Source organism: Sturnus vulgaris, chromosome 1, assembly GCF_052056855.1.
Source record: "Sturnus vulgaris isolate bStuVul1 chromosome 1, bStuVul1.hap1, whole genome shotgun sequence".
Lineage (NCBI taxonomy): Eukaryota > Metazoa > Chordata > Aves > Passeriformes > Sturnidae > Sturnus > Sturnus vulgaris.
The window spans coordinates 119,242,129-119,267,007 of record NC_142243.1 but is presented as its reverse complement, the minus strand read 5'-3'; the positions used below and the strand labels follow the sequence as shown (position 1 = coordinate 119,267,007).

The following is a 24,879-nucleotide window of genomic DNA, read 5'->3' as shown; positions in this document are numbered from 1 at the left end:
AGTGGAGGTCCCATCAAAGAACTTTATTCCTGTGTAAAATAGGCTTAGTGAAGTCCCCATTCTGATGTCCCAAGGTTATAAGCTAACTAAGAAACTTTCTAAATAACTTAAGGGTGCCTCTACCAAAGTAAGAACTGGAGGTAAACTTACTCCTTTTCTTCACTTGTAGATTTCAAAGCATTTCTGAAACGCTGCATATGGAGTGTAAAGCAGAAATGGTGACGCCACTGGTGACTAATCCAGGGCATGTGTGCGTTAGTGATGCTAACTTGTACTTCCAGCCTCTTAATGGATATCCTGTAAGTGCCTCATAGATGGTCTTGCATACAGTGTGAGCACGCTGCCCTGCTAGTGGACAGTTTTAATTTTCCGTACTTTTTCTCTAAAACGCACATAGAGCATATCTCCAAGAAGACTATTTTCAGTTATATTTAGAAGGTCATTAGTTTTCCTTTGTTCTCTGCTGCATTCAATGTATCTCTTCTTCTGAGGCTTCATTCTGTGCTAACTTGATGAAAGTTTAACTCCTACTGACAAAGCACAAAATGTCCTTTGCTCATTCTCTACTAATATTTGAAGATCACTATTTGTAACTTTTCATTTAAGATAAATTTCTCAATCTTAGTCTGATACTGACCCAACTTAGAGCTTTATATACATGCAGTTTACTTTGGGAGCTCTTAGCTAGGTTTTCTATTAAACTGATAATTTCTTTCTCTGGAGGAAAACAGAGTGCATGTTGCACATGGATTACTGCTTTAGAACTTTGTCATAGAAACACTAGTGATCATCTGAGCAGGCCACTGATTTAGCTATGATTCTGTGAAATACCTTTAGTATGGACATGGCGGTAACATGATCACCAGAAAACTTAACTTAAATTCTCAGATTACTTTTTTTTCCAATTTGCTTGTCAGCATGTGAGATTGCATCAGCAGCCCTGATGCTGCTCCAGCTGGGTAAGACTGGTCCTGCAGGCTGGTGGAGCACAGTCTGCCCAGGGATGAAGTACCAAGCTACCCATCCTCTAATTCCTGTGCTGGACTGCCAGTTCCCTCCACAGGGCTGAGGACTGGAGCATACCTCTACTGCTCTCATCCACTGGTACCCTGTGGGGAAAGAAAGGAATCTGTGCCTAATTTGAGTGCCCTAAGGCCAAGGAAAGGACTAGCAGAAGATTCAGTGGAGTCTGGAGACTCAGACACAGGGAAGATAAAGGGAAAGCTCTGAGAGCTCTGAAAGGAACATTGAATTAGAAAGATATTGTCTGTTACAAGAGGAAGGAACGTTTGGAGCTAGTACAGAGAGTGGAAAAGTGAATTGGAGAAAGTGTGTTTGACAAAGAAGGAGGAATTTGGGGGCAGACTTTTTAGCAGGGCCTTTTGCTATAGGTCAAGGGTAATAGTTTTAAATTAGAACAGGCTACATTCAAACTAGATGGATAAAGAAAAGGTTTTTTACAATGGGGGTGGTAAAACACTGGCACAGGTTGTCCAGGCAGTGGTGGATGCCCCATTCCTGGAAAAATATTCAAGGTTAGGTGGGGCCACACTCAGAGTAACTTGGTCTAGTTAAAGGTGTCCCTGCTCATTGCAGTGGGGTTTTACCAGATAGCCTTTAAAGGTCCCTTCCTACCTGAATTATTCTATGATTCTGACATGCTGGAAGTTAGTCCAGGCAGGGAAAGGTGTTTCCGTGGGATAACGGTGCCTTTCTGATTCCACCCGCCGGGTGGCACTCTTGGCACAGTTTGCCCAGCAGCCCAATCCTTTCAATCCCGTTCATTGTGTTCTGCTTCTCTGGTGCATGAGCGCTGCTGCTGGCGACAGGCTCGGGGATAATACACTGCTGCTTACTGATTCCTAAACTGCTCTGGTACTCGGGCAAAAACAGACAGCAAAGACAAGCTTCCTCTTTTTAACATAACTGCTTAGCATCACGACTCCACTGCTGAAATGACGTGGATAGATACTGTTTTCATATTGCTAGTATCTGTAGTCAATAAAAACTTTAGATTGTCTGAGGAGGGTAAAGTAGAAGAACATAAACCTATTAGAATATCTCCATCTTTTCTTTCCCCTCCCTCATCCCCCACAGAAACCAGTAGTACAAATAACCCTGCAAAATGTGCGTCGCATCTATAAGAGAAGACATGGGCTGATGCCACTGGTAAGCTCATGTATTTATTTTATTTTATTGTCTTGCTGTATATATGGTTTCTTAAAGGGACCAGCTGAAACAATCTGCATCATTAGGTAAAAGCCATGTGGTCTTAAAAACTCAGTATTAAGCAGTGAACAGTACTCAATGATCCTGTCTGGGTTTTTAAGTGTTCTCTTTTCCTGTGTTGTCAAAAAGATGAAAACGGTGAATTCTGACAAGGATGAAAAACTTCTTTCGTAAGCAGTCAGCATAGGAGAAGGGAGTACTGTTAGGGAGCAATTAATTCCGTTTATCTCAAGCACCTATCACGGGATAGAATGAATTTCTCATGCTGTGTTGGCTCTGGATTGATTAGTGGAGGAAGTTTTGTCACTGCTTCATATTGACATTGATGTGGAGTGATGATTCCCGCTGTACATGACTGAGGAATGTCAATAGCTTTGCAGTGAAACCTCAGTTGTGTGCTTTCAGTGTTAGCACTGCAATTTCAATCTTGTAGAATTTTTTTTGTCTCAAAACACATGTAAACCACATATACTTTTTTTTTTGCCTAAGTGAATGCAGTAATGCAAAGAATTAAATGCCTATTACCTAGGCTTAATCAGTCCAGACAGAGCCAATCTATTGGCTTAGTGTAAACTGAATGCTGTTATGACTGGAAATAAAAATTTTAGTATGTTAGATTTTGTGGGAAAAACTGCTACCCAATATAGAGCCATAAGTCTTAGATATTAGTAACTGGAACATTCTGTTAAAAAACATGAATACTACAGCTTGTCAATAATTGCTCTCATTTGTTTTTCCCCTCCTTTAACATTTCAGGGACTTGAAGTATTTTGCACAGAAAACGATCTGTGTTCTGACATCTACTTGAAATTCTACAACTATCAGGATCGAGATGAGGTCTATCGCCTTATTGCAAAATATATAGGTTTGCAGTGTTTATTTATTAACGTAGTGTGTAGTACCTTGTGAAGGGAAATTTATCTGGATTTTGCTCTCTTGATGTGTGGGAAGAATGAGAAACATAAACAGATATATATAAGCTATAAAAACTTTTAATAGAAATAAGCAAAGATCAGAATGGATGTTGTGAAATGGCACCAATTTGGTTGTGTTTGAAGAGCTGAGTGTGAAAGCTGAGGTGACATTATTGAGGCAAAACTAATTTCTTTGATTTGCAACTTGATATGCACTGCCATTTAACAGACCCCTTTCCCTCTGTTAAAACAAAGCAAAACAAAACAAAAATCCAACAAATGAAATAAGCAAAGCCATAAAACACTATCTTCAAAGCAAGGGATAAATAAGATCCACTCATCTTAATTGTATTTTGCTGAAAAAATATAGACTAGCTTGTGTGTGGATTCCTCAAGTCATCAGTTAAGACCTTCTTGAGAAACTTCCTGTAATAGGTAGATTTTCAGTGCACACATAAGTACCTGAACTTTCCTCAGTCTTAGGAGTGGTTGATGAAAATTACCATTCTGAAACAGTTGAAATCTAATTTCTATTAAATCTTTTATGTGATAATTCCTAGAAAGTGATGGTTATTTTTTTGCAGATTGTAAACAGAAACTTCCTAAAATGTGTGTGTCCTGGAAAAAAGGGAGAAAAGGCTGAGCTTTTCTGTAATTTGAAACATTGAAACTCATATTGAACTGAAATATTGAAAATGTTTATGTAAATTTTGTGGTTTTTTGTTATTGTACCAGGACTCTAATTCTATTTCAATGAATTCACCTAAATATCAGTTCACTCCTGCTTCACAAAAAAATGGAAAGGCCACAAAGGAATGATAACTTTCCTTTAGAACTATTTTAGTCTTTTAGATTTTTCTTTGAAAAGGAAATATATTCTGACATCATTTTCTCTGTTGTTGAAATAGCTCCATGTTGTTACCCCGTGTCAATCTTTTTCTGGATAATTTTCTAAGGTTAAATTTCAAGGTGTAGATGAAAATGGTGATGATGTTGGAGCTTAGAAATGAAAAAAAAAAGGGTGAGCCCTTTCCCTGAAAGTGTTTGTAGCACCTCAGTATCTCTCTGGCAGCAGAAGAGCCTCTCTTTGAAGAGACACTAACGCTTTTTACTTGTAGAATTTAAAGTACTAAAGTGAAGAAAAATTAGAATATGTCTCCATCTTATGCTGAGCTAAAATAGAGGCCTACCATAATCTAATCCAAGTTTCTTTCTTGCCATTATGCCGTGGTTCCAGTTCTACTACTAGTTCAATTCTACTGTTTCAGGCATTTGCCCAGCTGCTGTATGCTGAATCAATGGAAGAAAGTTTAAATAAATAAGCCCATTTTCCAGCAGCATACCTTGACGTTACAGCTAATAAGCAGACTAGTGCAGTTTGAATGTTGTGAGCTCCTGCCTACACTTCAAAGAGAACTCCAGGTTCATAATTCCCACTTTCTTGAGTGTGGGTTAAGTTTTCTTTTCCTCTACCCACTGTTTCAGTGGATCTAAAATTACATCCTGTTCAGGTACATATATGACTTATTTCCACAAGTTATGGTTAGTGGGCATCCTTGGTTGCAGTAGGAAAAATATATTTAATTTTTTTCTTGACTCAAACAGAACTGCTTCTAGAAATTTGAAATCTTAAAGGTTGCCAGATTGCTGAGAGAGTTGTTCGTGGTCTGCAAATATTTCTCCATTCTGTGTAAATATTCATCCATTTTTACTGTGTTTGGTTTCAGCACTGCTTCTTGATGATTTTTTTTTAATGGCCAAATGCAATTGAGACTCCTTTGCAGAGATATTAAAAAATCTGTGGTAGCTATGGCAACATGAAGTTGCCAATTAATTCTGACTTGTTCTATTAAGAAACTGTGCCCTTAATTATTTTATAGTATCTAGCATAATGTTAATCACATTAACATTTGGGGGCCAAACTCCAAACCTCACAACTCTTAATGTTTTATTTTATTTTATTTTATTTTAGAAAACCATATTGCAGAGCACACAGCTGAAAGTTATGTGTTGCAGTGGCAGCGAGGGCATATATCAAATTACCAGTATCTTCTCCATCTCAACAATCTGGCTGATAGAAGCTGCAACGATCTCTCCCAGTATCCTGTATTTCCTTGGATCATAGCAGACTACTCTAGTTCCGTGTTAGGTATGTGTATATAAAAAAAACATGCATCATGACCAACCTGAAATGTGTGTGAGGGGCTTTTACACTTCATGCATAAACTTCATGTTCCACCAAATGAACCTGGCATTAGTGGTCTTGGATGGACTTGGTCTTGGGGACTTACTCCTCTGCTTTAGCTTAGGGGTATAGGGGAGGGTATATTTATATGCATATAGGGGTGTATATATATATAAATACCTCACCTTTTTCTGTTAAGTATTGCACTTCTCAGCTACAGGGTATGTACCAAACATCTGCTTGGTTGCTTTGCAGATCAGCAGTACTGAGCATTCAAAGACTTTCTGTGATTCTTATAAATGGAAAAGAACCAGTTAAATGACTAGTTTTGATTTGTATTTTTGGGGTTTTTTGAGAACAAGTTAGATGCACTGAAATGTGAAGAATCCAGGTGTTCTTTTGTAATTCTTTGCATTGCAGATTGAATGCAAGAGGCTGACAAGGCTTGTGCCTAAATAGGCTCCTTGATTAAGGTCTTAGTGCAGTTTGTGTTAGGATTTTGTCCTTTTGAGGATTGTGTCCCTCTGCAAGAAGCAGAGTAGGGAAATCTCATGGTATTCATCAGCACCTGCTCAAACACTTCAATCTGATTGTATGGTGGAACTTAACTGTAACTGACAGAATGGTTAATGAGTAGGAAAATGATACCAGCTGCTTTTGTGCCTTTGGTGCAGTACCTTGACTATGTGATATAACTTGTAAGAACTGTCCCATGTATTAACTATTAGCTCTTAAGCAAGAGGTATGAGATTATATGTACTTGGAAGGAAAATGAGTAGCTATTTACAGTAAGACTTTACAGGATTGCAGTTAGTAGGGAGGGAGAAAATTACTGGAGGGGTTCTGTGATGGCTTTTATTTGCTTTGTTGCTGCTTGGACAGGTTGGGGGATTTTTTAATTTGTTTTTAAATATTGATTAGAGTACATTAAAGTCTAGTAGAATGCTTGGAGTCTATAACCAAGCATTTGGTTTGTTTGTTTTTTTTTTAAGATCTGACAAAGCCTGAAACATTTCGTGACCTTAGTAAACCAGTTGGTGCCCTGAATAAGGAAAGGCTGGATAGACTTGTGGTATGTATATCTTGGCATTTATTTGCTGAATACTTTGTGCCTTGTACATATTGGCAATGAAAGGAGCTTTGTCCAGCAAGCTTTGGGAATTATGTCTTATGAATTATTGTATCAAAAATTAACTATAAACTTTATCAGAAGCAAACATACCTGTAACCATTCCACATTTATTTTCCAGCCTAATTTCATCAGAACTGGTTTTGTCAGTACTAATTTAAAATTATTTGAATCCATTTCCTCTCTCTTACTATCTTTTCTTACGTATATGCTTTAAAAAGTTTTGCCTTATTTTTAAAATAATATCCCAAAATCCAGTTGATATATATAGTGGCACTGAGATGCTATAAACACACATGGATTTATGAAATTTCAAAACCCTCGGATTTAAATGTGTAATGTAAAACACATGTTTGAAAGAAATAAGAAAAAGTAGTAGAAATCTTAAGTATTTCCATTTAAGAAAAATACTGCATTTGAGGGAGAGTACTTCAAAGGGAGGAAATTTGGATCCATGGAGGTCAGACCACTAACTTGAAAATTCTATATGCTTACTATAGTGCATCAAGTTTTTCTGTTTCTCAAGGTATGTAGGCTTTCTTTTCATATGCTGTCAAACACAGAGACTTAGAAGGTCCTCAGTTGCTTGGCTTTTAATTATTTCTGTAAAATTATTGTCTTCTATGGAAAGTTAATTATTCCAAAATAATTTACGGAACATTAGAAAAAAGTATTGCTAGAATAACTAGAATAGATTTATATCGATAAAAAAAGACTTCAATGTTTCAAAATCATATAGGTTCCTAAGATTGTGGAAGGCAAGAATATGAACAATATTATGTTTACAGTAACAATAAATAAAGTCTTCCTGCTAAGATCTGACTTTCCTCGAACTGTTATTGGCTTCATACTTCATTACTGCAGTAAAAGTAATTCTGTTTATATTATGTTTTAGAGTAGTGCATAGGAGCTTCAGACAGGAAGGAGTCTTCCAGGTTGATGGCAGTCAGTATGTTCTTCCATACTCTCATTAAACTTGGTGTGAAAGACAAAAAGGAAGCGCTTGTTTGCACTTCTTTGAATTTGAGTCACTGCAGTTATGTGCTAAAGTAGGAGAGGGAAAAAACACTGAAAACCTGTTCTGGATGATCAGTTATGACAGCTATTTAGCCATATTGATTTACTGTTCTGATTAAAGCTACATGGATATTAGAATTTAAGAGTTTGTTTTATCATTAGAAGAAAAATTGAGGGTGGGTGGTCCTAATCTGTGTCTTTAAAAAGAAAGTGTGTATGTGTTCTGTATTGAGGGAAAGCAGGAGTGCTGATTTGAAACAGAGCTTTCTTTCTTTCTTCCTGTTGCAGACACGTTATCAGGAAATGCCAGAGCCCAAGTTCATGTATGGAAGCCATTATTCTTCTCCGGGTTATGTTTTGTTTTATCTCGTTAGAGTTGGTAAGATATCTTTTATATGCTCTCTGAGCAGATAGTTACCTCCAAAGCAGACAAGGCTTGGAGGAAGCTGATGCTGTTTTTCTTTCTGCTTAGCTCCAGAATACATGCTCTGTCTGCAGAATGGAAAGTTTGATCACGCTGACAGAATGTTCAACAGGTTTGTTTACATTTTGTCTATAACTAGGCTGGTTTTATTTTCAAATATGCCTCAATGGGGGAGTGCAGAGCCTTAAAAAGTACTTTTTTTAACAAATGTATGATTGATCTATCTTATCTAGCATTGCAGAAACCTGGAAAAACTGTTTGGATGGTGCAACAGATTTCAAAGAGGTAAATGGCTGGAAAATAATTCAAATCTTCTCATCTGTGCTTAGCTTTCTTGTCTACTGTTGATTTGAGAGTGTTTAGTTGGAGAGTGTTAAATTTTTTGTTGTTGTTTGTGCTTTTCAGTTGTGTGGCTTTGGTTTTTGGGTTTTTTGTAAGGCTGATGACAGCATTTTATGTATTCTTTATTAAAGTGTATATTAATCCTATATCAACTCCATGTTTGCTCATCTGTGCCTGCATTCTGGCTTTTAGTTTAACATATGTGTCATTGTGACTGTTAATGGAAATACATGGGAATTACCAGAGTGTGGATTAAGGCTGAAAAGGCTGAAATCTTCTAAGGATTTGGCTGTATTGCATCTGGAGAATTAAACTGTAGAAGTAGTATTTTGGGTTTTTGAGCCCTGAGAAACCCTAATGTGTAGAATGTATTGAGAATAATAAACTGTCACATAGTAATTACTGGTAAATTCCTTTATCAAACAAATGTTATTTAGTACAGTGCTGCTTTTTAAAAAAATAGTCTACAGTTAATGGTTCCATATGGCGGTATTTAAATAATCAATTTAACCTCTGAAATTTCTGTCATAATTTTTAGTTTTATTCTAGATTTTAGTCTTGACTCTTACTTGAGGTCTTAAAAATGGGAAGGCAGCTATGCAATGAGAGTTCTGAAGATACTCATAGATATTATGGATTTATATGTCACACATTACTTGTTAAAAATGTGTGCTGTTCTGAATTTAGCAGTTTAGCTCAGAGAACTGTCATGTAGGGAAAACTTGGAAAGCCTGCCCAACTTTAGGGCTTGACATATGGATTGTAATAACTTTAATAACTTTCTTTCCACTGAGTAATCTGTTTAAGTTTCCTAATATCAAAACTTGGTTGTTTTTTGTTTGTTTTTCTGAATTTCAGTTGATTCCAGAATTTTATGAAAATGATTCTAGTTTTCTAGTAAATAGTTTAAAGTTGGACTTGGGAAAAAGGCAAGGTGGAAAGATGGTTGAAGATGTAGAGCTTCCACCTTGGGCATCAGGTAATAATAGTCAAACTTATTGTATTATTAATTAATAAAAGATTGCTAGAGCCGTGGTTCTTCCTCAAAAACGTCCATTCTGGTTTCTTCTAAAAACTAAACTTCTAAACTAAACTAACTTCTAAAAACTCTTTCTTTAAAGCACTGACATAATTAATAGGTGCTTGTAATTTTCATAAGAAAACTGAGATTTAATGTGGGGTGTTTTGTTGGCTTTTCAAGAATGAGGAGGAAGAGATAGATGCCAATTCTGAACGGGGTATTTGCTCTTTTAATTAACCTTTCTCTTGTCAGGTCCTGATGACTTCCTTCAGAAGAGCCAAGAGGCTTTAGAAAGTCCATATGTATCAGAACATCTTCATGAATGGATTGACATCATATTTGGCTACAAGCAGAAAGGAAGTGAAGCAGTTGCAAGTCACAATGGTAAATACACATTTATAGAACTAGCAAAAAAAAGAGGATGCTTCAATTAGGCAGGAATGGTAAATCACAACATATCTATAATGCTTATTTTGTTTTGAGTGTTCATAACTGTGCTTTGAATGCTTGATCCTTATTGGAAATAGTGACTTATCTGGTAGTATTGCCTTAGTGGTGATTTGCATCTTTTGAAGATATGCTTCAGAGGGTAGACAAGATGATTCTGTAGCATTGCTGGGAATTGCTTGCACGTCATGGTGTGGCAATATAGTATGGAATTACTGTTTCCCAATTAAAAATGGGAGCCTGCAGGGTCTCCAAATAAGCATGTATTTAACCTTCCTCCACTGTAATTTCAGTGAGAGAATTTCAGCACAATTTCCCCCTCCGCCTGAGAGAACTGGCAAGGGAAAGGGTGGACTAATGGGCTCCAGGTCTTTGGACCTGGAAAGAAGGAAAAAGTGTGCGTGGGTTTGTCCTTGTATCCGTACACATAACTGCATGTGAGACGTTTCACTGTTTGCAGCCTTACTCTGAACATGGATCTAGCCACTATGGACCCTTACAAAGGGGAATGTTGTTATGTGATTGCTGTGGAGATGTGTTTATTTACACCTAATAGTATTACCAGTGATTAACTTATTCATCAGTCTGATATGTTACCTGACAAGGAAATGCCCTCTTTTTAAAAAAAGAGTAACAGATCAGATTTTAGGGTGTTTATTTTAGAAGCCCTGATCCTTTTGAAGGACTGTAAGTAACAGAAATATTGAGATGGTTTGCACTTAAGAAGATAGAATAAGTTTAGAAAGAAAACCTTCCTACAACAGTGGTGAGGGTAGGAATAAGCAACTCCTCATTTTCGTACTCAGTGCTTTCTACTTCCACAGTAAGATAATAGAAATAGCAAGAATTGTTTCACTGGGTTTGTTTGGTTCGGGGGATTTTTTTGCTCTTTGGCTGGGGGTGGGTTGTGTTGTTTTCCTGCTGTTCATTTCTTTCCAGTGTACTTTTTCCATGTATCCTTATCATATGTCTGGCTGTACTTTAAAACTGTAGGGCTTGGCATGCAGTCATACTGTGAGCATAAGTGTTAATTACAATGTACTACAGACTTCAAATACAGTAAATCAGCATATAAATTATGGCACCTATATTTTTACCTCTCAAAGGAGAGCATTAATGAGAGCACTTTTTATGCATGATGCTGCTTCTACTGCAGGATGGATTTTTATTAGCATAATGAATTGCAGACATTTAAGTAGATAAGAGAGGCAGAAGGGATCTGTGTATGAATGAACTTAGGTCAAAGTAAATATTCTTGAGCAGAGGCCTCAGAGTCATTTGCGTCATAGCAATTCACCTGGAAAGGTGAATACACAGATCTTTCTGATCATTCTCTATTATTTTCTGTTCCCTATCTGAAAATTACTCAGAGATTCAGTTATGCAGCTGTGCTTGCTTGCTTATTTATTTATTTATTTATTTATTTTATTGGGGGTAGGTATTTAATGAAGATTAAGTAAGTGATCCTTCCTTTATGAAAGTACTGATTCCTTCTGAAACTTTCTGAAAATCTGTTGGAAGTCCTAAGCTTGTTCAGGTAAAAAAAACAGGATTAAAATGTAAGACCTCAAACTAATCCCTGCTGAAATAACTTATTTGTGAGTAAAAAATGCAGCTCTGTTTATAGGAAGACGAAGATAATGAACCTTGTATACCTACATTGTACAAATAAACTTTTTTTTCCAGTGTTTCACCCATTAACTTATGAAGGAGGAGTGGATTTAAACAGGTAATTAACAAGAATCTGAATGTTTTTGTTAAAGCAGTTAGCCAGGTTTCTCAGTATCTCTCCAAGTTCTCTGCTGGCTGTAAAAGGGTCCATGAATGTACATGAATGGCGTTGCTCTTCCATTTTTTACTCCCAAATGTGCAGAGAACCAACACCATATTCTCAGTTTTAGCTTGCATTGAAAAAAGATTGCTAATTAAGCATTTCTTCAGTCTGGCTTTTGTGAAATTGCTTCATTTTTTAGTCATTGAGAATATTGTTATTTTATATAATCAGAGTTATGAAGCTGTTATATGATTATAATCTGCATTGAATCAGTTCTGTAAGAATGTGTGATGGCCTGTAGTGCTGTAGTAACTGCACATGCCGTTCCGTGCTTTGGGGGAAGGGCAGGGAAAAAAAGTACTTGCACCTTTGGCTTAATTATGTATCTTGCTTTGTAAAGTATTATGGACCCCAATGAAAAAGTAGCTCTGCTGACACAAATCCTGGAGTTTGGACAGACGCCAAAACAGTTGTTTACAACCCCTCATCCTCAAAGGAAAATTCAGAAATTGAAAAGCTTGTCTCGAACATCTAGTCACAGCATTTCCATAGCTGAGTCTCCAGGTAAATGATTAATAAAAAAACTAACAATGTGAAGGATTTGTAATTTTGAGTAGTATCTTTCTCCCACAGGATCTCATTATACAACTCTCTTGGCTACTTTCCCTGTAAGCCAACTCAAGATAAATCCATGAACTAAATCTTAAAGAAAAATAAAACTAGACCAGTTTCAAATTTGAAAATACAGGTGTTGCCCTGTATTTTGCCTTCTGTTGCAGTGATCGTCTCTGGAACTGTTCAACCTCTGCTTCTGAAACTGTGGGAGGGCTATTATCCTTGGCCTTTCCTGACACTTTAAATTCAAACTGATGTGACAGTAATTTCAATGACCATATCTGCAGGCCTTCTAAATGATGCAAATATTTGTTAGGGTTTTGAACAAGAATGTCTTAGGAGTAATCAGTTAATTAGCTTGATAAAAGTAAACCCTAAGAACTTAAATTAAGCATCTGATTTTTTTTTTTCTTTTTCCATGACTTGAAGGAAAATCTGAAAGGAAATTTTTTTTTCAATATACAGTATGTATACTGTAGGGACAGAGTTGATTGAATAACTTCCTTTTAGAAAAGGGTTGTAATGCCCTTACAGGCTTCTGTTCAAGCAGAAACTTAAACCACTTTTCTAAAACTAAGATGCTATTGTCTTCATAATGTATATAGTGATTTAACTGTAAATTGGCCTGAAGATTCAGCCCAGGTATCACTTGGAACGATTCTTCTGATTTGATTGTCTTCAATTCACTTACCATTTGATGGCCTTCACTTTTAAGCAGAGGAGTGATAATGAGTGCCACTTAGCATGGCAACCTGCAGCATCCAATGGCAAGAGGGGCTTTGAGAGTTGTATGTGGTGATAGTAATGGTCATGTGCATTAAATGGATTTGCTGCCTAAGTCATTAATTCACACATCAACAGTTTCTCTTGGGTTTGACCTTTTTATAATCGACATCTAATTGTCTCAATTTTGTTTGCATTTTTCACCCCTTAACTTTTGCAACAGTCAAATGATGTTGTGACACTCTTAACAGAATGCAATAGAATAATAAAATCATATACTTAATTTTAGCAGTAAATGGCTTTTCTAGTTATTTTCCATCTGGAAAGCCCTTGACATTTCAAAGGACATCAAAACATTGCTGCAGAGTTTTTAGGTTTTCTTTTTCGTTTGTTTGTTTGTTTTCCATTTTGGAATTGCTTTCCAAAGTCTGCAGTTTAAAAGCACTAATTTGGTGAGAAAAATCCTATTTTTGACTCTGTAAACCTATGCAAATTCAGCAAGAGATTTGGGAAAAAGTTAGTGATCTTGTCACTCTCTGCATTAGTCTAAGGATCTTATTCCTGAAGGTCTGCATGATTTCTGTACTTTCATGTTTCTGTCAGCTACCTAGGTATTTGAAATACGTCTTTTTATTTTCTATTTGTGACGGAGCTTTATTGTGGCATTTTATTGCAGTTTCTCCAAATGAAGAATCATTTGAAGATTTGACAGAAGAAAGTATAACGCTTGCCTGGAACAATATTGCCAAACTAAAATTAGATAAGCAATATAAAATTCACAAAGAGTAGGTACTATTCTTTTCAGTCAAAATTCTTCCACTGAATTGGGGTGAGGGATCTGTGTGTCAATCTGAATGATGGGTTAGGGTTTAAGGTAAATACTTTTCTTTGTGAGATGACTTAGTGATTTGATTATGCCAGATGAACTTGAGTATATGATTGGTTATGAATCCAGAGAAGGTATTTGTCACTTGATTTTTGCTGTTAGTTTTCCTTAACTCTAGATCTGTATATGTTCATTATCACTTTAGTACCTGAAGCAGATATTGATTACTCTTCTCTAAAACTGATAACAGCAGCCAGATAAACACTTCCGTTTATTTTTCTTATAATGCCAGGAGGACACAACTTCATCCCATCAGATTTGAAAGGTTAAACACTTAAGTTGTTCCACTGTACACCTCAAGCTGCTGTTGTGTGAGCAGTTTGCCAAGTCTCCAGCTATAGGTTTTCAGTTAATCCAGGTACCAAACTACTGTTCTGATGGATTTCTAGGGAGGCAAGAGTCAGTAGGGGCACTTTTCAGGTGAACTTTGAAAATACATAATAATGGACAATATCAACTATATTTTAAAGAACAGGTTTTCTTTTGGTCCCATCTTTTGTCCTAGTGACTGGGCTGGTTAGGAGGATTTCTTAGTGCCTTGAGTCCAGCTACTTTTTTGGTGACTGTAATCCAATCTAGGAAAACATTATCGTGTCCCTAAAACGAGTTAATATTTGTAGTGAGAAATCTGTTACCAGATTGTTAGCATTAGAGAAATCCTGATCCTGAAAAGAGACTCAAATTTCAGCTGCTGATTATTTTAATTACTTTTTTTTTTCTGAAGATTGATGAGAAATAATGAGACACAGAGCTGTGGAACAGAACTTTGGCTTTGCAGGATGCTCTCCCCTGACATAAGCTTTATCTAAATTTCTGCCTATAGTGACTTTGCCAGTGTCAAATTAAAGGAGAAAAAATGTGCAAGTTCCAATTCCTGACACTTGAGGTATTCAGTATCTGCTTGTAGGAAGCTTCCTGACTATTTGTAGCTAATCCAGAATTGGAAAAACTAAATGTGAAACCATTTATCCTCTCACACGGGAAAGTCCCTTCAGATGAAGATGGAGTTCTGACAGAACACTATGGGGATCCTGTCCTGGTGTTTCACATATTATGTCAAGGTATATTTTTGTCTCTAGACAGATAACACACCAGTGTAGTGTTTTTAATCTCCTTGAATGTCTTAGTTCTTACAGACCTCAAATAACAGATTTCAACTGTAGTCTATTTACAGTATGGTGGTTAAGTTTCAAAAACTATGAAAATCACCCACAAACTTTCTTGTATTAAACAGGTCAATTACTGGAATAGCAGTCACTTGCAATGGGTCTTCTGTTTTTACTACATCCCAGGGTAAGTACTGCACAGGTATTTACCACAACTTGCAGTGTAAATGCAGGTTAATGTGGCATTTTTTTTAGCGAAATGGTGTGAAACTGAAATGTAATATCTGATATAATTAAATAGCTTAACTATATGAATTTGCTCAGTTTTAGATGATTTTGACTCAAGCATTTCAATATTATCTAGGCTTGGAAGATAATTTCAGTAATAATACTAATGGATAATAATGGAAGTTTGTCCATTTAGATACCAGAGTTCTCTTAGAGTTTGATGAGCATGAGTCCATCTGTAACTCTCACAAAACAGGGTAGTTCCAGGCCCAAGTCACCAAGCCTTATAAAGAGTTTCTCAGAGACTATGAAAAACCTGTATCTGCTTTTCATAGTAAGACACTCAAAATTATAGCAAAATTACTAGCTTCTAGAATATAAAATAGTCCTTTTATCTTCTATTTTGTCCCTTATCCTAAGATTCAACTTTGAAGATGTTTTCCAAAGACTCAAGAACCATCCAGAGGAGTGTGTCCTTTTCAAACATGGTAAGGTGCTGTCAAAATAAGAATGAGATGACTGGGAATCTTCTGAAAGCTGCTCAGTGAGATGGCTCTTAGCATCCATCAATGCCTCTTTTCTTTCCCCTGCCTACTCAGTTGTATTGTGTGTGAATAATTTAGCAGAGTGAATTGAGACTCTCTCAAGCCACCAGAAAGAGCACATTCTGCAAACATGGGGAAGGAACATTAATTGGTTACACTGGCTCTGTACTGAGTTGCCCTACTATCCAGGGAAGAGCTTGTGGTAGACACAGATAGTCTGGCATGAGCAGGGGTGTCTTCCTGAGCAACCTTGAACTGCCATTGGGACCAGAATTGCAAAGCTTAAATTCCACCCACATGCTTGCATCCAGCACTACCTTACTGCACCCAAGTGTTTGAAGCCTGTGAGTCAGCCAGCAAAGGAAAACCAAGCACAGGGAGTGGAATCTGTGCTGGGTGAGAATGAGCAATCCTTCTTCCATGAGCAATGATCTCAGCAACTTATGAACAATATTTTTCTCCTGCTAGGAAAGGGATTTTGAATTTGATTTTCTGTGCTTGAGCACTGTGGCCAGACCTGGGTTGTAAAAATACACTCCCAGTTGTCATATTCAGTCTTCTATTGGTGTAAGACACCAAGATGTATCAGTTTTCTCTCTACCATCATCTCTAGGGGGAACAAGAATACCAAATATGTTGCCCAGACAGAACATAGCATGCTCTGACTGGTCCTCAAGTTGCAGGATCAAGACCCTGTGGTCTGCCTTGGGACACACTAGCAGGTGCACCTAGATACATCAATTCCTAATGCTTCAGCAAACTTGTGAACACTTCTTGGCACTGTGAAAAAGCAACTCTTTGACTTCCTAAACCAAAAGTCTATTTTTTCATGAGGAGGCCTTGTATACTCTTATTCTTCTCCCCTGTAGTTTTAGTGCTGATCTAAACACTTACAGCAATGCTAGGAGTGTTTACAGTCCAGCAGCTTACTGTTTTTTCAAACAGACCTAAAACATGACCAGTAATGATACCAGGTAGAAGCACTAGGTTGATTGGTATTTTTTTCCTTGCCATCTCTAGAGACACTAATGTAACTGAGCAGGTATCTATAAATAATGTGTCTTGTTGAGAGTACTAGGAATTAGACAGTTATAGTTGTTCTTTGAAAGACCTGAGCTGATAAGTACCTGTGATGGAGAAAAAACATCAAAATAATCTGCATTTTTAGTTTCTGTTAGCTATTTGTGTCTAGAATTGACAGCAGCTTACAAGATGAAGAGCTGACCCAGTTACTTCTGAGTGAGGAATTACATACCATGTGCTTGAAATACCAGTTTCTTTAGAAAGATCTATCAGTTCTGCATTTATTTCTGAATGCTTCTGCTACCTTTATTTAACAGAGATTAAGTATTCTTGATGTCTAGTGTCCAGCCTCTGAGGTTTTTCTTGATCACTGTTCATATAACATCTGCATGTCATTTTTATAGAGGATTAAAATGCTTCTTGCCCTTCAAAAGCATGTTAATGTACTTGAATTAGATTTGAGATAAGAAATTGAGTATTGCTTTTTTTTTATTACAGGCTTTGTCATCTTGTCTAATCTTACCAGGAGATACCACTGTCATCAGTTCTTCATGGGACAATCATATGTGTGTATTTACTTCCTATTGATTTTAATGAATTGCATGGAGTGCCTTGGTTGTTATGTTTATGGTTTTAGATAGTGATACAGAAAATAATTTTGAAAACACAGTGTCTGTATTTTTATTTTTTCCCACCAGATTTCTCTTTGAAACTACAGAAACAAAGTTACTTTATTTAGGAAAAAACCTCTTAAGTTTTACAAAATGTAATGATTTTATAACCTTTTTCCGTTAGATATTTTTATTCCATTGCATTTGGAAGACAGCAAGATGTCCTCTTGGGCCATGATGATGCAGTCAGCAAGATCTGTTGGCGTGATGGGCGCTTGTTTTCTGCATCTTGGGATTCCACTGTGAAGGTTTGTAGATAGGATTGTTACAGTTGCATAACTATTGATAGCCAGCACTCTGTAATATTTGGCCAGACAAATGCTTTGGGGTCTATTTTACTAGAGTAATAACCTGGGTAGTAGCACAGTAAGTTTACTTCTAGAGTATATTCTTCATTTAAATTTAGCTCAACTGTTTCAAAGCTAAAGTATTATTTTTCAAGAAATTTCATTCATTCTAATTTACTGTAAAAAACGAGGATTCTGAAGACAAACTGTATTTTGTTGGAGAAACTGGAATATTTTGTGTCTTTGGCAATTCTGTTTCCCGGGTGGAATTGACTTCTAAAATGTTTAATAATTTTGTAGTTTACATTCTTAAGCTAAGAGGACCAGAAGCTTACTAATCTAAAGAGCATGCCTACAGTTAGGTGGAAAGATAATTTGGAAGCCGGAGACAGGAAATAATTTCCCAAAGCCTGCTGTGTATGATTTTTTTGGTAAGTACACATTTAGTGCAGTGATACAGCCATTCTTAGGTGGGCCCTGAAGGCTATGTGGAGTCAGCAGAGTTGTGTTCATCCTGTGGCTCTGCTTAGGGTAAAGGAGTTCAGGTGCCATTTCTTGCTCTATTCTGCCACGTAGGCAAGGCCCACACTGAACACAAGCGGCCCTCCTTGTAATGTGAGAGGTCAGCACTGAAGGAACTCATCTGGGGTTATAGTACTGCTTCTTTGAACAAACTTCACTGTCTGTGTTGTAGGTGTGGCACTGTGCTCCTGGAGAGATCTTGAGCAATAAAAAACACCACTTTGAACTGCTTGCACAGTTAGAACATGATGTTAGTGTAAGTATGTTGATACAGTATCTCAGCATAAGAAAATTAATTGATGATTTAAATAATGATCTAGTGGTAAAGAGCAAAGAGGGGTTAGGGGCTTGAGGGATGTATTTTGGGAAATGTGTGTAGGGGCTTTTTTGGTTTGTTTTGGAGTTTTCACTGTCTGATGGTTCTGCACCAGTGTTCCCTGCTTCCTGGGTTGAAAGATCCATTTCTTGGGACTGAAACACCAGTGTAAACAGAGGTTTCTTGATTTGTCTTGCTCAGCTTGTATGCACAGAATTCCTATGGGGGGCAGGAAGGATTGGGTAGTTTTTGTTTGCTTCTTTGATTTCGAAAACAGATTAATCTCTTTTCAAGTATTTTGATTGTTACAGCTTCCTCTTAATGTAAGGCAAGCAAATGAAAAAGAAATCTTGAGTTGTTTACTATGTTATCATGGTAAATATCTTAGTGAATTTCACTGTAAATATACAAAAACATTGTGTGCAATGAATCATAAATGTGTAACTGCATACTTTTATTTATAGCCTTTAACATCATTCTAGTAAGATATTTAGAATGACTGTGTTCTAAACCTTCCTAAGAGTTAGTCTTTTAATAGGTGACAATGTTGGCAAATACTGAAACAGTTCTGGTAACATTTAAGAACTGTACCCAAGAGAACTGGAAACAACTGATGGGTAGGAAGTTTTTTAAAAGTGAAAATTTTACCCTTTGGGTAGAGTCTGGCAGTTAGATGGAGAGTATTGGTCCTAAAAACAGTCTGAAATGTCACATATCATTTCTGATTCTGCAAAGCAAAAGCTTTTTAAAATATCTTCAAAGTGACCTATTTTATCTTTTTGTAGTTTGCATTTTTCATACTAGTACTTAATTAAGGATGTTGAGAATTCAAAGCTTTTTGTAAATAAAATACCATCTTAGGGATAATGGGCTTGTTTTGTGTATGTTATTTAAAACCTGTCTTAAGATGGCTTACACGAAAGACTAGGAAAAATCAACGGTTGTTTAACTTCCTAGGTAAATACAATCGACCTTAATGCTGCAAATACCGTCCTGGCATCTGGAACCAAAGAGGGTACCATTAGTGTTTGGGATGTTACTACAGCAACGATGTTGCACCAGTTGCCACATCATTCTGGGACTGTATTTCATGCTGCTTTTAGTCCTGGTATGTTGGATTTCAGTTTTTAATGTGCACTGTTGGGCGTTTCAAAGGGAATCTTATTCTTGATACCATGTAATAAATCTTTCTTATTAGAATTACTGCTTTAAGGGCGATGGTGAGATGTTTTGCATTGTCACACATCTCCTCTGTAAAGAATTTAATTGTACACAAGGCCATGCTAGGCTGTAGAGCAGTGGTCTAGACTCGAAACCAATCTTGTTTATCTTTGCTTGCTTAGAGACTTAATTTCAAGTAAATTATTTATAGATAAGTAGGTCAGGCAATGTCACATCCAACATGCTGATCACAGAGGGCTTTGGTAACTAGAACTGAATGTCTGAACCTGCTTTTTGTTGTTGTTTCTTTTGTTTTCTTCCTTCTTTTGTGCAGACGGCAGACATCTACTGAGCACAGGGGAGGACTGCTGTTTTAAAGTAACAGATATACAAACTGGAATGGTCGTATCTTCTGTGACCACTGAAGGGCCACAGAGGTAAATGCTGAGAACGTGCAGGTTATGGAGCTGGGTGGAGATGGTTGGTGACAGCACAGTGGGAAGGGCAGTAATACTGGGAACTTTGTTTTATTTAATCACTTTTTAGAATGCAAACACTGATACTCTAGCATGCTGTGTGCATTATGATCAAGCATTCCAAACTGGGGCAAAATCAATCAGCTCTCTAAGTAAATAACTTTTCAACAACAACTTTCATGTCCCTCAAAGATATTGACAGCTGTAGCTAATCAGCTCTTCCAGCAGCTGAGCTACTGAAATGTCTAACAATTTGAGTTTTCTTACTTGAATGATCTCCATCACTAATACTGATTTTTTTTGGGTTTGTTTTGGAGGGTTTGTTTTAATGTTTTCTTTTTATTTTGTTAGTCTTAAAAAAAGATTGGCTTTTAAAATCAAAGACCAATCACCTTTTTCCACCAAGTGAAAAGTATACAGTTGTTTAGGGTTTATCAGATAAACATATGGAATGCTTACTCGGTTACTGGAGTAAAAATATAGCAGCTATACAGGGAATACACTTGTTCATTTTTTTTGTGGGTATACATAAATATATATGCATGTTCACACATATATTTTCACTAGTTACTTACCTGAAAGTCATCCTTGTTTTTTAAGTGATGGTTTCAGGAATATGAAGTGGCAGAAGTGAAAGTGATGGCTCATGAGAGCACTGGAATATCACACACATGCTTAGCTGACTGGGCCCTCTTCTGTTATGGGGTTATGTTTCATTCTCTGCCAGGGCAAGGCCTGGCTAGACCTAGGGCAGTCACAGAAACAAGTTTGGGTCATGACTCTTTAAAATAATTTGGGAACAATCTTTCTAAAAAGACTGTGTTAAAAGGTGATTTCCTTTTGTTTCACATCTCTACTTCCAGTTCTTTTTGGAAATGTTTGGCTTCAGTCATCATGCAAAAGCTTGACATGAACTAATTTCAAACTTACTTGCAGGTGCTTCAAATGGGATGGAAATACCATCTTATCAGGATCTCAGTCTGGTGAATTACTGGTTTGGGACCTTCTTGGAGGAAAAGTTACTGAAAGAATCAAAGGGCATACAGGTATGCCTGAACCATTCCCATTCCCAAACTGAATGTGAGATTCCCATTTTCCAGCTCTTTTAGTACTGAAAAGTTTGAGAGTCATCTGCTCAGCCAGCTGGCTGTTCCTTATCTCAGCTTTACCTGATATACCAGAGTTAAAAATAGGTCCATGTGAGCCTCCTAGGAAATCAAATAAGAATGGAGGAATATTGCTTTGTGCAAGACTGGCCAAAGGGAAATTACTTTCAATTTTTCTAATTCACACAACATGGCAAAAGTCAACATTTTTCTACCTCTTGGCCCTTAAATATAATATAGACTGTACTGTATCCTTTGCCACAATCTGTCCAGGCTGAGTCTACCAACATTAAGTAAAGTTCTCTAGTAAACCTGTTTTGGATTGGGACTTATAGGCTGATTAAATGTATCTATAGAGTCTCAGTACATCAGCAACCAGTATGTGTGGCAAAAAACTACCTAAGTTTTATTAAATCAAGTTTTCAAGGCTGTTTAACTGAAAACAGTTGTTTCAAACTTCCCTACTCTTAAGTTTTACTCTGGAACTTCACCTGTGGAGAGATCATTCTGTAGTTGGGGACTTTTCGAAGTGGGCTTCTTGAGGCACACGTGACAATATCTGAATACACTTTTAGCATGAAAATTCCAAATGGCAGAATGAAAAAGCTCATTCTCTGTGAATGCTTTCCTTAGTTGCCATCTGCATTCTACACTGCAATGATGTTGTCCCTCTAGTACCAAAAGTCAGCTGAGGCAATAGAGCATGAGATCATTACTGTGAGTAAGAGCAGCTACCTAGAACCCTACTAGGATTCCTCTTAGCACATATGGTGTCAATGTAATCCAATGATCAGACTGTGCTAAACTCTCAAGAAAGATCTGTTCTGTCATCTCGAGTACCCCACTCATTTGCATTTGGATTACCTTCTTTGTTATTTTGTTTCCCAGGTGCTGTAACGTCCATGTGGATGAATGAACAGTGCAACAATGTTATTACAGGAGGGGAAGACAAACAAATCATGTTCTGGAAACTGCAATACTAAGTGCCTTTCCCTCCAGTCATTTAAATGAACTCTAATTTTAAACCAAACCTTTTAAAGGAACATAACTGTGTGCAATGATGGCTGATGAAGTTCAACCAGATAGGAAGCTTTGTTCAACCACAACTTTCTATGTTATGGTGACTTCACTGAGAGCTCTTAACTTCAATAGAGTATGCATTTGTTTTTCATGGACTATCATACTCAAATTGCTTGTGTAAAATGATGTCTGATATGAAATTAAAGACTTATTTTTCTGTAACTAAAGAGCTCTTAACTTGTAGTTATTGATTTACATGGAATATATCATAGCTTGCTGTTTGAACTGCTTTGAAAGAAGCAGCATTTGCATTCTTTAGGGTGTGGAGCTTAATGCTGTCATGTCATGTGCAGTCAACCTTTCTTCTTAGTTGTAAACAGTGCTTTAAACACTGCAGCAGCTGCTGTTCTGAGTCCCCAGTCTGGGCTCCTAGATAGTCCTTAGCTGTGGCTATTTGCAAAGGCATAGAGCACAATAAGAACAAATACTCTCTTGCTTTTTCTTACTCAAAAACAGCACTAATGTATTGGTCTGAAAAAAAGACAAGCATAAAATTGATCTCCTAACAGACCAGCTACACATACATGTGTTGGGATAAATATTCCCCTAATCCTGTGCCTGAAGTTGGTGCATAAAATACTATCTCTCCTTTTCCTCATTTATATTACTATCCTTCTCATAGTAATCTTCAGCATTTTCATGGTTTTTTTAGTTGTCAACCTTCTTTAACTCAAATCACCTTTGGGATGGAATTTCAATATGGCATTTAAACAGAGCTACAGTTCCTGGGTTTATCCAATGCCCCAGCTGTCTCAACCCAGGAACAAAGCAATGTTGCACAAGGATTACTCTCTTTGTAGGACTTCAGGGTATCTTTTCCTGGAGGAGCTGTTCTGCAGTGAAAGACTTGAAATAGTATTTAAATGGTTTATTTACAGCTTTTGTAATGCTGCCTGAGTATGACTGAAGATCTATTTATTTCTCTGCTGGTCTTCCCTTCTGCTGGTGTTGAGGTGCCCTGGCACTGTGTCCAGGGCAAATGTTCTACTAAACTGTGTTCAGTCAGAGATCCAGCCTTGGATATGACACCCAATGCCTATTCCAAGGCACAGCTGTTTCTTGGTATTGTAAAACAATCAGCTTTTCGTTAGGCACTGTTCTCGCATTCCCCCAGTCTTCTATTATGCTGGGCTGTGAGCTTATTTTTCAGTAAGGTAAGGGTATTAAACCAAAGTGGTATTTATTTCAGCTGCACTACACCCTTGGCTTACCAGATAACTAGATTTTTATGTAATCAATGAGTACATGTGGTGAAGCCACACATGGCAAAAGACTAAGCTGTACCATGCACAGCTGCTACACCAGTCTTAATCTTGCAGGAGACTGTTTGGTGTCTGCCCTGTTTCTTCACCTTTAAATTTATTTATTTCTCAAACATATCTGTGTGTAGGCAAAGATGATAGAATGTGGTTTTTCTACACTTGCCTGGAAATGGCTTGGGTGAATTCTGGATTGTCCTTTGTTACTAGGGGGGCTCCTGCTGAACTAAACCAGATGAAAACTCAGAACTGAGGAGGCACAAGCTTCAGGGTCAAACTACCTCAGAATATACCCCTTTTGGTTAAATATGGATGGATGGTATGCATACCTCTTGAGTGCAGTTGAGGTTTCCCTTCTGCTGTAAAGCATGCTCACAAAACAGAGCCCTCATCCACTGCTTCATTGCCTAAAGCAACCATAGCTTTTTAAAAGGGAAAAAACAGTCAAGTTAACGCTGTGGATGACTGGGTACTTCCTTGCAATTTCTGTGAATTTACGTATATGCATTTACCATAAGTTACTCTTCAGTGCTAGCTTATATCTGCCTTAAAACAAGAGCTTTTTGATTATTCTTTTACTTCTGCTTGCTATCTGCTATAGCTGGAAGTTTTTGTACCGACATTCTGCTGGATTGCCCCAGTAGTTCCAGGGATCTGGCTGATTACAAAAAAAAGTATTGTCATCTTCCATTCCTCCAGCATAGTGTTGTCTTGGTTTAGTTGTTTTTTGGGTTTTTTTTCAGTTTTAGTCAGATTTGTTCTTAGTAGGGAGTCACAAGATCTAAGTAACCAAATGGCACTTGTTAAGCTGTAAACAAAGAGTTTTAAAGCCTAATTAGATCTAAATCAGCCCTTACTGACTCATCTGCTCCTAAGTAAAACCTGGTTAGAAGCAGAGATCAGTGTCTGGGCTCCAGGGATTTCATAGCTAAGGGAAGGAGCTTGGCAAAGCCCCTAGAGATGACTGCAGGCACAAGGGCTAGGCCCCTGAGGCTGAATTATACTAATGCTACATGAAGCCACCAATTACTGCCAGTGTAGGCTTGCCACAGTGGTTCCAGACACATTATTTAGTAACCAAACAGTAACATTAAATTGGCTTGCAGGATGAATTTGATCACCTCTCCAGCCTGAAGTGCTGCAATGGTTTTCTCTGGGTCACTATAACTGAGAAATTCATTTGAGAAACAGCAAGCTACATAACAAGACTTCTTGACTGCTGAACTTCAGTCCTCCCTGGAAGAGCAGGTCTCCCAACCCTGCTTTTCCTACAAACAGGAAAAGCTACAATTAGCTACACATGTGGATGAGGAAGTGGCAGATGAGACTGTTTATTGCAGACTGCCAGGCTCTGAAGTGTTTGCTTTTTGAAGTGATCTCTTATAATCTTTTG

The 24,879-nt window shown here is 37.3% G+C and overlaps 1 protein-coding gene across 2 annotated transcripts in view; it reads left to right on the top strand.

The window, feature by feature from the left end:
- NSMAF (neutral sphingomyelinase activation associated factor) overlaps positions 1-22,394 on the top strand; it is a 39,257-nt gene extending 16,863 nt beyond the window's left edge. Inside the window, exons 10-31 of one of the 2 annotated variants that reach the window (XM_014873074.2) lie at positions 170-299; positions 2,098-2,169; positions 2,986-3,094; positions 5,116-5,292; positions 6,321-6,400; positions 7,763-7,853; positions 7,947-8,010; positions 8,132-8,183; positions 9,099-9,219; positions 9,514-9,645; positions 11,395-11,437; positions 11,883-12,046; positions 13,497-13,605; positions 14,941-14,999; positions 15,461-15,528; positions 17,107-17,174; positions 17,404-17,527; positions 18,261-18,344; positions 19,362-19,512; positions 19,900-20,002; positions 20,978-21,087; positions 22,036-22,394. In XM_014873074.2, coding sequence (XP_014728560.1) covers positions 170-299; positions 2,098-2,169; positions 2,986-3,094; positions 5,116-5,292; positions 6,321-6,400; positions 7,763-7,853; positions 7,947-8,010; positions 8,132-8,183; positions 9,099-9,219; positions 9,514-9,645; positions 11,395-11,437; positions 11,883-12,046; positions 13,497-13,605; positions 14,941-14,999; positions 15,461-15,528; positions 17,107-17,174; positions 17,404-17,527; positions 18,261-18,344; positions 19,362-19,512; positions 19,900-20,002; positions 20,978-21,087; positions 22,036-22,130 — 2,206 coding nt within the window. In that variant the 3' untranslated portion in view covers positions 22,131-22,394. Of the gene's footprint in view, positions 1-169; positions 300-2,097; positions 2,170-2,985; positions 3,095-5,115; positions 5,293-6,320; positions 6,401-7,762; positions 7,854-7,946; positions 8,011-8,131; positions 8,184-9,098; positions 9,220-9,513; positions 9,646-11,394; positions 11,438-11,882; positions 12,047-13,496; positions 13,606-14,631; positions 14,768-14,940; positions 15,000-15,460; positions 15,529-17,106; positions 17,175-17,403; positions 17,528-18,260; positions 18,345-19,361; positions 19,513-19,899; positions 20,003-20,977; positions 21,088-22,035 lie in introns of those variants that run through there. The other variant, XM_088175324.1, reaches the window with a different exon arrangement.
- Positions 22,395-24,879: the final 2,485 nt, after the last annotated feature.